This window comes from Mustela erminea, chromosome 5 (assembly GCF_009829155.1).
Source record: "Mustela erminea isolate mMusErm1 chromosome 5, mMusErm1.Pri, whole genome shotgun sequence".
Classification (NCBI taxonomy): domain Eukaryota; kingdom Metazoa; phylum Chordata; class Mammalia; order Carnivora; family Mustelidae; genus Mustela; species Mustela erminea.
The window spans coordinates 73,639,605-73,654,394 of NC_045618.1; the positions used below are offsets into that span (position 1 = coordinate 73,639,605).

General features: G+C 40.1%; 1 non-coding gene and 2 gene segments (V, D, J or C); 2 read left to right on the top strand and 1 right to left on the bottom strand.

The window, feature by feature from the left end:
* Positions 1–8,951: 8,951 nt before the first annotated feature.
* LOC116590178 lies at positions 8,952–9,471 on the top strand. The segment is given in 2 exon segments: positions 8,952–9,015; positions 9,137–9,471. Coding segments are annotated over 2 exon segments (381 nt in total).
* A 2,787-nt stretch (positions 9,472–12,258) lies between these two features.
* Positions 12,259–12,360, bottom strand: LOC116592147. The gene has a single exon (XR_004286336.1). It is a non-coding gene; the product is annotated as a U6 spliceosomal RNA (small nuclear RNA).
* A 370-nt stretch (positions 12,361–12,730) lies between these two features.
* Positions 12,731–13,540, top strand: LOC116591106. The segment is given in 2 exon segments: positions 12,731–12,905; positions 13,112–13,540. Coding segments are annotated over 2 exon segments (405 nt in total).
* The last annotated feature ends 1,250 nt before the right edge of the window (positions 13,541–14,790 follow it).

Consider the following 14,790-nt stretch of genomic DNA (forward strand, 5'->3'; position numbering starts at 1 on the left):
GGCCAGGGAGATGGGAGTGACTGAGCACTTTTCTTGGAGGTTGTACTGAGGAGTGGGGCCCCCCAGCTCTCTGCTTCTCCAGGCCAGAGATTGGGAAGCTGCCATTTTTATTCCCATCCTCCAGAACTCTATAGAAAGCATTCAGGGAACAAAAGCTCCAGAAACTGAACCTGAACCCAAGCAGATTACTTAGCCTGGCCCCTGGTAAGGGCAATGCAATTCCGCCTCATGCAAAGACACTTGAGAATCACTACAACAGGCCCCTCCTCCGGAAGGTCAGCAAGGAATCCAGCCAAGACCAAGTTCACTTACCAAGGAGAACAGCAGAATTCCAGAGGAGGAGAAAGCAAAGCTTGGAATTCAAGGCTTTCTCCCCCATGATTCTTTATTCTTGCCAAGTTAATTAATTTTTTAAATTTTATATTTTTCTTATGCTAAAATTTTTTTAACTTTTACTCTTTCCTCTTTTAACGTTTTTTTAACTAGTTTAGCTTAACAATACTTCCATAAAAAAAATCTTTTTTAAACCTTCATTATTATAGTCATATTTTATCCTTCACTGTATGTAACTTTATTTTTTGTACACCATAGAGTTTTTTCTTCTAAAAAATATTTTGGGTGAAGCCCACGCGGGGTCAGCGTGGCCTCAGGTCCCGCAGGGTCACAGAAGGATCGGGGGTGTCTGAGTGTCGCAGAGCTTACAGGTATTATAATGGGGAAGCCAGCTACAGAGACAGAGCTGACAGTGAGCTCACAGCTCGGGGGTACCTTGAACCAGGCACAGGCTTGGTGAGCTCAGAGCACGGCTGGAGGTCAGGCAGATGGGAGTTACTGGGCGCTGTTCTCTGAGGGCGCTCTGAGGAGTGGGGTCCTGGGCTCTCAGCTGATCCGGGCCAGAGACCAGGAGGCCGCCATTTGTATTCCTGTCCTCCAGAACTCTATGGAAGGCACTCAGGGAACAAAAGCTCCTGAAAGCAAACCCGAGTGGATTATTCAGCCTGGCCCCTGGTAAGGGCGGTGCAATTCCACCTGGGGCAAAGACACTTGAGAATCACTACAACAGGCCCCTCCCCCAGAAGATTGACAAGAAATCCAGCGAAGACATGTTCACCTACCAAGGAGTGCGGTTTCAATACCAAGGAGAGCAGCAGAATTCCAGAGGAGAAAGCAAAGCACAGAACTCATGGCTTTCTCCCTATGATTCTTTAGTCTTGCAGTTAATTTAATTTTTTTTTCTTTTTCATTTTTTTCCTCTTCTTCTGTTAAAATTTTTTTAACTTTTGCCCTTTTCTTTTTTAACATTTTTTAACTAGTTTATCTAATATGTATATATTTTTTCATTTTTATACTTTTCTTTATTTGTTTTCTTTTTTTAATTCTTTTCTTTTCTTTTCTTTTCTTTTCTTTTCTTTCTTTCTTTCTTTCTGAACCTCTTTTTATCCCCTTTCTCCCCCGTTACGATTTCGGATCTCTTATGATTTGGTTAAAGCATATTTCCCTGGGGTTGTTGCCACCCTTTTAGGATTTTACTTGCTCTTTCATATACTCTTATCTGGACAAAATGACAAGGCGGAAAAATTCACCACAAAAAAAAGAACAAAAGGCAGTACCAAAGGCTAGGGACCTAATCAATACAGACATTGGTAATATGTCAGATCTAGAGTTCAGAATGACTATTCTCAAGGTTCTAGCTGGGCTCAAAAAAGGCATGGAAGATATTAGAGAAACCCTCTCGGGAGATATAAAAGCCCTTTCTGGGGAAATAAAAGAACTAAAATCTAACCAAGTTGAAATAAAAAAAGCTATTAATGAGGTGCAATCAAAAATGGAGGCTCTCACTGCTAGGATAAATGAGGCAGAAGAAAGAATTAGTGATATAGAAGACCAAATGACAGAGAATAAAGAAGCTGAGCAAAAGAGGGACAAACAGCTGCTGGACCACGAGGGGAGAATTCGAGAGATAAGTGACACCATAAGACGAAACAACATTAGAATAATTGGGATTCCAGAAGAAGAAGAAAGAGAGAGGGGAGCAGAAGGTATACTGGAGAGAATTATTTGGGAGAATTTCCCCAATATGGCAAAGGGAACAAGCATCAAAATTCAGGAGGTGCAGATAATGCCCCTCAAGATCAATAAGAATAGGCCCACACCCCGTCACCTAATAGTAAAATTTACAAGTCTCAGTGACAAAGAGAAAATCCTGAAAGCAGCCTGGGAAAAGAAGTCTGTAACATACAATGTTAAAAATATTAGATTGGCAGCAGAGTTATCCACAGAGACCTGGCAGGCCAGAAAGAGCTGGCATGATATTTTCAGAGCACTAAAGGAGAAAAACATGCAGCCAAGAATACTATGTCCAGCTAGGTTATCATTGAAAATAGAAGGAGAGATTAAAAGTTTCCAGGACAAACAAAAACTGAAAGAATTTGCAAACCCCAAACCAGCTGTACAGGAAATATTGAAAGGGATCCTATAAGCAGAGAGAGAGCCTGTAAGTGGTAGATCAGAAAAGAACAGAGACCATATACAGTAACAGTCACCTTACAGGCAATACAATGGCACTAAATTCATATCTCTCAATAGTTACCCTGAATGTTAATGGGCTAAATGCGCCAATCAAAAGACACAGGGTATCAGAATGGATAAAGAAACAAATCCCATCTATATGTTGCCTACAAGAAACTCATTTTAAGCCCGAAGACACCTCCAGATTTAAAGTGAGGGGATGGAAAAGAATTTACCATGCTAATGGACATCAGAAGAAAGCAGGAGTGGCAATCCTTATATCAGATCAATTAGATTTTAAGCCAAAGACTATAATAAGAGATGAGGAAGGACACTATATCCAGGAATTCAGTAAAGTGTCAGGATATAAAATCAATGCACAGAAATCAGTTGCATTTCTCTACACCAACAAAAATACAGAAGAAAGAGAAATTAAGGAGTCCATCCCATTTACAATTGCACCCCAAACCATAAGATATCTAGGAATAAACCTAAACAAAGAGGCACAGAATCTATACTCAGAAAACTATAAAGTACTCATGAAAGAAATTGAGGAAGACACAAAGAAATGGAAAAATGTTCCATGCTCCTGGATTGGAAGAATAAATATTGTGAAAATGTCTATGCTACCTAAAGCAATCTACACATTTAATGCAATTCCTATCAAAGTACCATCCATCTTTTCCAAATAAATGGAACAAATAATCCTAAAATTTATATGGAACCAGAAAAGACCTCGAATAGCCAAAGGGATATTGAAAAAGAAAGCCAAAGTTGGTGGCATCACAATTCCGGACTTCAAGCTCTATTACAAAGCTGTCATCATCAAGACAGCATGGGACTGGCACGAAAACAGATACATAGATCAATGGAACAGAATAGAAAACCCAGAAATAGACCCTCAACTCTATGGTCAACTAATCTTCAACAAAGCAGGAAAGAATGTCCAATGGCAAAAAGACAGCCTCTTCAATAAATGGTATTGGGAAAATTGGACATCCACATGCAGAAAAATGAAACTGGACCATTTCCTTACACCATACACGAAAATGGACTCAAAACGGATGAAGGACCTCAATCTGAGAAAGGAATCCATCAAAATCCTTGAGGAGAACACAGGCAGCAACCTCTTCGACCTCAGCCGCAACAACTTCTTCCTAGGAACATCGCCAAAGGCAAGGGAAGCAAGGGCAAAAATGAACTATTGGGATTTCATCAAGATCAAAAGCTTTTGCACAGCAAAGGAAACAGTTAACAAAACCAAAAGACAACTGACAGAATGGGAGAAGATATTTGCAAACAACATATCAGATAAAGGACTAGTGTCCAAAATCTATAAGGAACTTATCAAACTCAACACCCAAAGAACAAATAATCCAATCAAGAAATGGGCAGAGGACATGAACAGACCTTTCTGCAAAGAAGACATCCAGATGGCCAAAGACACATGAAAAAGTGCTCCATATCACTCGGCATCAGGGAAATACAAATCAAAACCACAATGAGATATCACCTCACACCAGTCAGAATGGCTAAAATTAACAAGTCAAGAAAAGACAATTGCTGGCGAGGATGTGGAGAAAGGGGAACCCTCCTACACTGTTGGTGGGAATGCAAGCTGGTGCAACCACTCTGGAAAACAGCATGGAGGTTCCTCAAAATGTTGAAAATGGAACTGCCCTATGATCCAGCAATTGCACTACTGGGTATTTACCCTAAAGATACAAACGTAGTGATCCAAAGGGGCACGTGCACCCGAATGTTTATAGCAGCAATGTGCACAATAGCCAAACTATGGAAAGAACCTAGATGTCCATCAACAGATGAATGGATCAAGAAGATGTGGTATATATGCACAATGGAATACAATGCAGTCATTAAAAGAAATGAAATCTGCCATTTACGACAACGTGGATGGAACTACAGCATATCATGCTTAGCAAAATAAGTCAGTCGGAGAAAGACAACTATCATATGATCTCCCTGATATGAGGAAGTGGTGATGCAACATGGGGGCTTAAGGGGGTAGGAGAAGAAGAAATGAAACAAGATGGGATTGGGAGGGAGACAAACCATAAGTGACTCTTAATCTCACAAAACAAACTGAGGGTTGCTTGGGGGAGGGGGGTTGGGAGAAGGGGGCTGGGGTTATGCACATTGGGGAGGGTATGTGCTACGATGAGTGCTGTGAAGTGTATAAACCGGGCGATTCACAGACCCGTACCCCTGGGGATAAAAATATATTATATATTTATAAAAAATAAAAAATGAAAAAAAAGATTTTGGGATAGAGCTTCTTCTAATACATCAAAATATACCCTAAATTTAGCACAGAGCTTTGTTCAAGTCTCCAACCTGAGCAAATTCTCTCCGCTTTCTTTTTCTTTTCTCCCAACCAACTTATCTTATCAATTCCTCTTTTAGAAATTAAAAAATTTTTTTTTCATACTCATATCCCATCCCTTCATTGTGTTTACCCTTAGTGTGTGTGTGTGTGAGTGTGTGTGTGTGTGTGTGTGTGTGTGTGTGTGTGTATTTCATTCTTTAAAATTTTTGGAGGTACTTTCTTCTAAGAGAACAAAATACTCCCAAAATTAATTGGGTGACTCTGTCTTATTCACTGGTCTAATATACATATTTTCTTTTATATATGTTTTATTAATTTTTCTTTTTGTAAATTTTTTCATTTTATTTTATTTCATTTCTTTTCAGTGTTCCAGAATTCATTGTTTATACACCTCATCCAGTACTCCATGCAATATGTGCCCTCCATAATATCCACCACCAGGCTCACCTACCCCCCCAAACCCTCAGTTTGTTTCTCAGAGTCCACAGTCTATCAGTATTTATAACACTTAACAAATTTCTTATAATGGCCTTTTTTCAAAAGAAATTTAGTTTAAAAAAGAGAATAAGGGAAATGGTCTTAAGTAAGCATATGCTACCATTTAGGTGTTTGTATACATTTTTTTTATTAATTTAAAAAAATTTTTATAAACATATAATGTATTTTTATCCCCAGGGGTACAGGTCTGTGAATCGCCAGGTTTACACATTTCACAGCACTCATCATAGCACATACACTCCCCAATGTCCATAACCCCACCACCCTCTCCCGACGCCCCACCCCCAGCAACCCTCAGCCTGTTTTGTGAGATTGAGTCTTGTATGGTTTGTCTCCCTCCCAATCGCATCTTCTTTCCTTTTTCCTTTTTGTACCCCCAACCCCCCATGTTACATCTCCACTTCCTCATATCAGGAAATAATATGATAGTTGTCTTTCTCGGATTGACTTATTTTGCTAAGCATAATACCCTCTGGTTCCATCCATGTGATCGCAAATGGCAAGATTTCATTTCTTTTGATGGCTGCATAGTATTCCAGTGTGTGTGTGTATGTGTGTGTGTGTATATACACCACATCTTTATCCATTCATCTGTTGGTGGACATCTAGGTTCTTTCCACAGTTTGGTTATTGTGGACATTGCTGCTATAAACATTCAGGGACACGTGCCCCTTTGGATCACTACATTTGTATTTTTAGGGTTAAAACCCACCAGTGCAATTGCTGGGTCATAGGGTAGCTCTATTTTCAACTCCATGCTGTTTTCCAGAGTGGTTGCACCAGCCTGTATTCCCACCAACAGTGTAGGAGGGTTCCCCTTTCTCTGCATCCTTGCCAGCATCTGTTGTTTCCTGACATGTTAATTTTAGCCATTCTGACTGGTGTCGTTTTGATTTGCATTTCCCTGATGCTGAATGATGTGAAGCACTTTTTTATGTATGTGCTGGCCTTACCCAATAATTCTTACGTATATTTGAACTAGCATTGTCTGTGCAGAGCTGAACTATAACACTAGGGTGGGTATTGTCTAAAATAAAGGCTGTACCCATGCAAGATATTTTATTAGTGAAAAAACATTCAGGATAGCCACAAATATCTAAGATTTTACCATTAGAGTGAGAAAATATGTCTAAAAGGATAAAAATAACCTCTAAAGGTTACAAAGGAAAGTATTAAAATTGGTGGATCCTAATATCTAGGAGAATTCTTTTCTTCTTTTTTTATCCTTAACTTTTATTCAGTTCCTATTTTTTTAAATTGTGTTATGTTAGTCACCATACAATGCATCAATGGTTTTTGGGACTTCATTAAGATAAAGAATTTCTGCACAGCAAAGGAAACAGTCAACAAAACAAAGAGCCTGGTAGTGAGAATTCTTTTCTAATTGTCTTAGATGGAGCTGTTCGTCATGAAGTTACATGTTTATTTTTCCTACGGTATTATGTGTACAGTCATCGTGGACAGTCTGCTTCTGGTGTTTCTCCAGAAAACCTCAGTCTAAGATCTCTAATATGAGTAACTTTTTCAATTTCTGTCAGTGAAGAATGTAGAATGTCATAGTATTTGATAAACATGTAACCAAGGATCCATTTCCTCTACTTTATCTGCTAAATTAGTAATAAGTGGAACCTATAAGGTTATTTCACAATTCTCAATGACACTTTTTTTCTGGGATTTTGTTCAGGGCACCAAAGGTTTAGGTCATGTAATGGTGATGAAATGAATGTCCACAGAGCAGTCTGTACCTGTGAGGAAAGCAAGAATATCAAGGCTTTACTTATTTAGTTCAATAGTTTTGGAAGGCTGGAATTCATATGGTTTGGGATATCTGAGTTATGTGGGCTACAGTGACCAGTCCAAAGTGAGACAGCCTAGGACTTTGTAAGGAAGACACAGGGCCGTGAAGGCTAAGGCTGTACCAGACCACAGCAGTTCAAGGGTAACTGCTACAGTTACTCATTTCAGTTTAACACTGCATTTGTTGTTTCCACTTTTCCACAGGATCTGGGTGTGATAGGAGAAGAGAAGTGTCTATGTGAGTCCTAACTTTACATAACTTTCTCAGACATTTTTGCTCCACCCTCTAGAGAGTATTTGAAATGGTACAGGCATTAAACACAAAATCCAATTGATATTTGACTCTTAAAAAAAAACTTATTTATTTACTAGACAGAGAGAGAGCGCACAGGCAAGGGAGTGGCAGCCAGAGGAAGTAGAAGTAGGCTCCTTGCTGAGCCGGATGGGGGACTCGATCCCAGGACCTCGGGATCAGGACCTGAGGTGAAGGCAGACGCTCAACCGACTGAGCTACCCTGGTGCCCCTGATATTTGACTCTTGTGATTGTTGTGGCTCTCGGGAAAGAGAATGGTGCAATCCATGTAGAAAATAAAATACTATTACCCATCCACACTCTTAGCTCAGGCAGGGAATGCAACTGTGTTATATCCCTTTGGAGATACTTAAAAGTTTCCTTAGAATATCCCACCATTCCAGATTTTTTTGGGGATCTCATTGACTCCCAGAAAGACATGGAAAGCCCCATTGTCTGCCATCCAAGAAAAATCTCCCCACTAGTGTTTGGTTTAATGTTGCATCCAGTATATTCCCAGTGTGAAGTGTTGTCTCTGCTGGATTGTAGCAATTGTTCATTGGTATCATTTGGCTGCACTAGACAGCTGTCCTGGTTTTGCTACATCTTGTTCTCATGGATCATCAAATCAATCATTCATAGTGATTCTTTTTTTTTTTTTTTAAAGATTTTATTTATTTATTTGACAGACAGAGATCACAGGTAGGCAGAGAGGCAGGCAGAGAGAGAGGAGGAAGCAGGCTTCCTGCGGAGCAGAGAGCCCGATGTGGGGCTCAATCCCAGGACCCTGGGATCACGACCTGATCATCATCATTCATTCATAGTGATTCATTACAAAATTTAGTGCCAAATATTCTACAACCAAGATAGAATTAATTGAACTTTTCCTTGGTTTTGTTGTTATGTTTTTAGAAAAGTGCTTACATAAGGACCATCTTGGAATTCATATTTATGAGGACCTGCTCAAGCATTTTTTCTTAGCTTCTACCAGTGTCTTTTTAAACCTGAGACTTTGTTTTGATGACAATTAAAAAAAAATTTCGTGAATACGTGAAATAATTAATGTATTTGCTATTCCTTTCTAGTAGAATGCACGAAATACATGAAAGGGTTAAGAAAAGTTGGAAACTTAAGAACCAGATTGTCTTTATAGTATTGGGAGCAATGACCAACCTTAAAAACATACTCACTGACATCAACCACATAATTTTTTGTAAACTGACATGTCCAAGAGATACTCATTAGTTCAGCTACTTGATTTAATGATGCTTCTCAAGGGACTGGATTTTGTAAAGAGGTCTGGAGTAGTACTTGCATGACCAGTCTGGTCATGTTTTTCAGTGTTTAAGGATTCTGGCCAACAAGCACCCATTTCAGCCCCTGTCCACCAGGGGGTGCAGCTTCCAACCGCAATCACATTTCCTGTGTGAAATGTGGGCTTCCACTGATCGTTTCTCTGTCACTCCAAACTTATTCATGGTAACTTATTCATGGTTAAAAAACATTATTTAGGTGACACGCCAGAGATGAAGTGCTCTCCGGGCTATGTGACTGTGGTACTCTTAATGCTTGGTAAGTAAAATCCTTCTTAAAATTTGGATTCTTTTTCTTTTGTATCAGTAAAAAGTTGAACTATAATTTATCCAAGAGCTTCATGCCGAAGGTGACACAAGTCTCTTTTCTTTTTCCTCAGGACAAACCCATGGAAACTCAGTGACTCAGACGGAAGGCCAAGTGACCCTCTCAGAAAATGCTTTCCTGACTATGAATTGTACTTATTCAGCATCAGGGTACCCTGTCCTTTTCTGGTATGTCCAGTATCCCGGTGAAGGTCTAGAGCTCCTCCTGAAAGCCTTGAAGGACAAGGAGAAAGGCAGCAACAAAGGATTTGAAGCCACCTACAATGGCAAATTGAAATCCTTCCACTTGGAGAAAGGCTCAGTGCAAGCCTCAGATTCAGCTGTGTACTACTGTGCCATGAATGACACAGTGACAGGGACTGCAGGGGGAGCTGAGCGCAAACTCTGAGCAGAACAGGGCCCTGGAAGCTGAGTGTCTCTGCCTGATCCATTCTGGTCCCAGCACAGTCTGTGTTTGTTTGTCCCGCAGTGTCTGATTGATACAAAATCATTCAGAGAACAAGAGTATAGGAGCCAGAATAACATTCCCCAACTCCAGGTGTTTCTTAGTGACATTGAAAACCATTTGATGCCAAGAGTTCCTCAGCCAGAGTGTAACTAATTTCAAGGTAGAATCACATAACAATGATGTGATCCTGTGGTCATCCTTGCAGTGAACGTCCAGCCCCAGAAGTTGTTCATGGAACCCTGGTAGGTGTTGCTGTGTCCATGACACTTTTAGAGACACACGGTGTGCCTGAGAAGGTGGTGATGCCTAATGTCTTCCTAACAGAGAATGGCAGTGGACGTGATGTTGACCATCAGCCCCAAAACAGGTTTTAGTAGAGAAAGAAGGGAAGGGAAGAAAGGAGGAGGAACACATGTACTTGACCAAGGAAAGAGAGGCCAGGGACCTCTGCCCTGCTTTTTTTTCTAGTAAATCAGGTGATAGACTCAGGATGATACTTGACATGAAGGCTTGGGACTAGAAACAGAATGGAGGAAGTGGCTTATGTCCTGGCCAGTTAAATAGATCAGTTGGCTTTCTGACAATAAGAACTCAAGGGAGGGGACGCCTGGGTGGCTCAGTTGGTTAAGCAGCTGCCTTCGGCTCAGGTCATGATCCCAGTGTCCTGGGATCGAGTCCCACATCGGGCTCCTTGCTCAGCAGGGAGCCTGCTTCTCCCTCTGCCTCTGCTTGCCATTCTGTCTGCCTGTGCTCGCTCTCTCCCCCTCTCTCTCTCTGATAAATAAATAAAATCTTAAAAAAAAAAAAAAAAAGAACTCAAGGGAGATATCTTTTAGTGCCCAGGAAATGTGGTGGGTAAAAATGCTCTTGCACTGAGATTTCCTAATGATATGAATATACAGGTGACACTGGGAGGGAAATCCTATTGATTTCTCCTAACTCTTGTTTTGCCACCTTTCAGAGAGAGCCAGAAATCATGGGATTTGGAAAATGTATGGGAGAAAGTGAAGCTGTACAAAAAGTAATAGAAAAAACAATGTCTTTTGCAGTACAGGAATATGCCAGTATTATTTCAATCTTCTTTAATTACTATCTCCTTATTTGCAGATTTTATGAATGAGCTATGATCAGAATATTAATATATTCCCTTACATATTTGTTAAGTATTCTTGGTTAGTTAACTTTTATTTCATTGGTTTAAAATTAAAATTTTATTTTCAAACCTGTGTAAATATAAATGCATGTGAATAGGTACTTTAAAGTATTCAAAGGATATATAATAAGAGTTTTCCTAGACTTCTGAGAAATGCAGTAGACTAGGGGTGCCTGGCGGACTCCAGTTTGAGTTGGAATTCTGGTTCTCCAGGTTGTAACTTTGAGCCCATGTTGGGTAGAGATTACTTAAAATTGAAATCTCTAAAAAACAAACAAACAAACAACTCAAGGTAGATTATAGTACATGTTTATCTCTTAATTTCTCTAATACTCTTTTTTTAAAATCAACTATTTATTTATTTGAGGGAGAGAGTGCATGAGCACAGCAGGAGAAGAAGGGGAGGGAGAAGCACACTTCCCACTGAGCAGTGAGCCCAACAGGTGGCTGGATCCTAGGACATGGAGATCATGATGTTAACTGTACTTAGAAGCTTAACTGAATAGCCAACCAAGCCCCTCTAATAGTCTTTAAGAACTTTAACAAAGCTGTCCTAAAGGGCAAAAGGCTGAAAACAGAAAGCAAAACAGGAAAGAACCTATCAGCAGACAGTGCCATCATAATTTTAGAAAATGAGCTGTATATGGACAGAGGGGAACTTGCATGAGAGACTAAATAAGGAGAAACCCAGGCCTGGTGTAGAAGAACCTCAGTGTGTGCTGTGCCCTCCAGAAAGGGTTGGGGAAAAGAAGCACCACATAATTTTAGAAAATTGAGGAAGATAGCATTGTCCATGTTGACACACACATGTGTGTGCACAGGTGTGCATGTGTGTATGTGTGTGTTGAGGGTATTGGGCAGAAGGAAGAATACAAATAGACAGAATGGTCACCTTGGGCCTCAGAACTGAGTATGTGACCCTTGGAAGCTTACTGTGGTTCAGTTGAGGTAAGGGAAAAACATAAATTTGAAGGACTGATAACTTACAACCAAAATTTGGTGTCCATTCTGGCCTTTCTGAACAGAGCTGAGCTGAGCTGTGGAGAAAAAACAATGAGAAGGAGACCTGGGTGTGTGGATCTGTCATCTGAGGGCTTCAGTGTGAACCCTTCAGCAGAGAATGATCAGATTTTTCTGCTTTTGGCTCCAACATAGGCATCTGAACATACACAGGTAGTGAGGAGGAACACTGGCATAACAATAGGTACATTGGGCACCTGGGTGGCTCAGTGGGTTAAGCCGCTGCCTTCAGCTCAGGTCATGATCCCAGGCTCCTGGGATGGAGTCCCACATCGGGCTCTCTGCTCAGCAGGGAGCCTGCTTCCTCCTCTCTCTCTGCTTGCCTTTCTGCCTACATGTAATCTCTCTCTGTCAAATAAATAAATAAAATCTTTAAAAAAAAATAGGTACATTGAAAGAGCTACAGTGATTAGTCTAAACGCTTTTCCTTCTTATCATAGTGTGATTTATTTCTACCTTAAATCACAGAGTGTGAACATACACGATTCTTACAACATTTTTTTCATAATTCTTACATTTTATGTTGTTTACATAATTAATTAAAGCAGTTTTTTTAAATTATGAAATGCTTCTGGAATTTGCATGTCATTCTTGCACAAGGTCATGCTGATTATCTCTGTATCATTCTAATTTTAGTATATATGCTGCCAAAGCGAGCCCTACCTGTCATATTTTCAGTAAGTGCCATCCACCCACTTTTATCACAGATGCAGTGAATAAACATATCACAGTTTGCTAAATCATCGATCCACAATCCTCATTTCAATATAAATTTTACTCATGTTTATTTTCAGTTGTAATGTTTGTATTTAAAGTTGCTTAATGCCCACTGGGTGCTGTCCGCAACTGATGAATTGTTGAACACTACATCTGAAAGTAGTGAGGTACTATGTGTTGCTAACTGAATTTAAATAAGAAAAAGTTGCCTAATGCAAGAGGATGTGGGGTAGTGAGACTCTCAGCTAGAACACAAGAGAATTATGACAGGATTCACACAACTTGCTATACCAGGAAACCCCTGTTTCCCGTTCTGGGGCCACAGCAGCACATAACCAGCAATCCTCCCCTCACCCAGTCAGGTTCTTCTCACAGTGCTGAGCCCTGAAGTTGAAGAGGAAGAAGACATTTTCCTTCTAGTGGGAGAACTCAAACATGTTGCTCTCCAACCTTCTCAAGGTGGTCATGGCTTCCGTGTGGCTAGGTAAGGATGGTCCCTGTGGGAATGTGTCTCCTCTATGACTTAAAAATCAAGAGAGATAGGCAGGATCTTGTGCATACTTTGGGAAGAAGGGATGACAGTGTGTAATACAGATGTTATTTGTGCCACTCACCTATTCCAGAAGTCTCAGATTCTGTGTTTTTTTTGTTTTGTTTTGTTTGTTTGTTTGTTTGTTTTTTTCCCTTCAGGACCCAGTATTGCCCAGAAGGTCACTCAAGCCCAACCAGCAGTGTTAGTGCAGGAGAAGGGGACTGTCACTCTGGAATGCACATATAACACCAATGAACCACGTTATAGTCTCTTGTGGTACAAGCAACGCAGCAGTGGGGCAATGGTTTTCCTTATTCGTCAGGATTCTTACAACCTGCAAAATGCCACTGAAGATCGCTACTCACTGAATTTTCAGAAGACAAGAAATTTCATCCAACTTGTCATCTCAGCTTCACAGCTGGAGGACTCTGCAGTGTATTTCTGTGCACTGTGGGAGCCCACAGTGAGAGGCATGATGGAAGGAGGTATACCCAAACCCCAGGGCTCTTGTTGATGCTTCTTCCTGCAGTAGGGCCCAAGTGGGGCAATTGCCATCCCAGACAGGAAGTGGCACAGGTGCAGGTTTAGAAGAAGAACCTCATTTTAAGAAAATACCGCTCTGAATAAGAGTTATCATTCTTCAAACACTTCCTAATCTCTGAAAAGTTGTGCTAAAATAATTTGTTGAAGACTAGAGTAACCACAATTTGCCATTTTGCAGTTAGATTCAGCCAAAGAATTGGCTAAAGAAGTTTAGAAACCTTTGGCTCAAGGTCAGCAATAATGTGTGTTAGTTGTTGGATTTTTCAAATCACTTTGTTCAGTAAACATTTACTGAGCTTATATTGTTGCTCAAATATTATTGAGCATATATTATGTTACAGACATTGCAAAATATGATAGGCCATGAAATGTTTCTGTGGATATATGTGTGTGTGTGTGTATGTATGCGTGTGTATACACTTTATGCATATGTGTATATATATACACACATACATTCATATGTGTATATATATGCACATCATGCTGTTTTATACCATTTAGTGACAGTTTAATTGGGTTTGTTTGCTGTGAGTTAATTGTACTCCCATTTAGTTTCCAAGGAGTCTGCTCTATAGCGTAGTTTTTCTCATTTTATCTTATTAACACCACTTGTTAATACTTGTACTTAGTACAAGTACAAGAACTTAGTACTAAATACTTGTACTTAGTTTGCATATAGGAGGTTTACCTGCTCTCCACCAGACTTATCCACAAATACTCATAATTAGGGGCTCTAGGGGGACACTGTGAAGGACAGAGTGTGAATTTTCCTCTATGTCAGCTCCTGCCCTTCACTTCAATCTTTCTCCAAAGATTTTGTTATTTCACCTTCCTGGTCCCAGCGCTCATAGCATCTCCCTCCCCCTTCTGTTTAATTTAAGTTGGTGAGACTACTTTGGAAAATATTGTGGATGTTCCACAAGAAATTAAAAATAGACCTACCCTATGACCCAGCAGTTGCACTATGAGGCATTTATTCCAAAGATACAGAGGTAGTGAAAAGAAGGGTCACAGGCACCCCAATGTTCATAGCAGCAATGTCCACAATAGGCAAACTGTGGAGGGAGGTAAGATGACCTTCAACAGAGGAATGCATAAAGATGTGATCCATAAGTACTCAATGAACTATTACTCAGCCATCAGAAGGATGGATACCTACCATTTGAACTGACATGGATGGAACTGGAGGAGATTATGGTAAATGAAATAAGTCAGAAGGAGAAAGTCAATTATTTTTTGGTTTCACTTATTTGTGGAACATAAGGAATAGCATGGAGGACATTAGGAGAAGGAA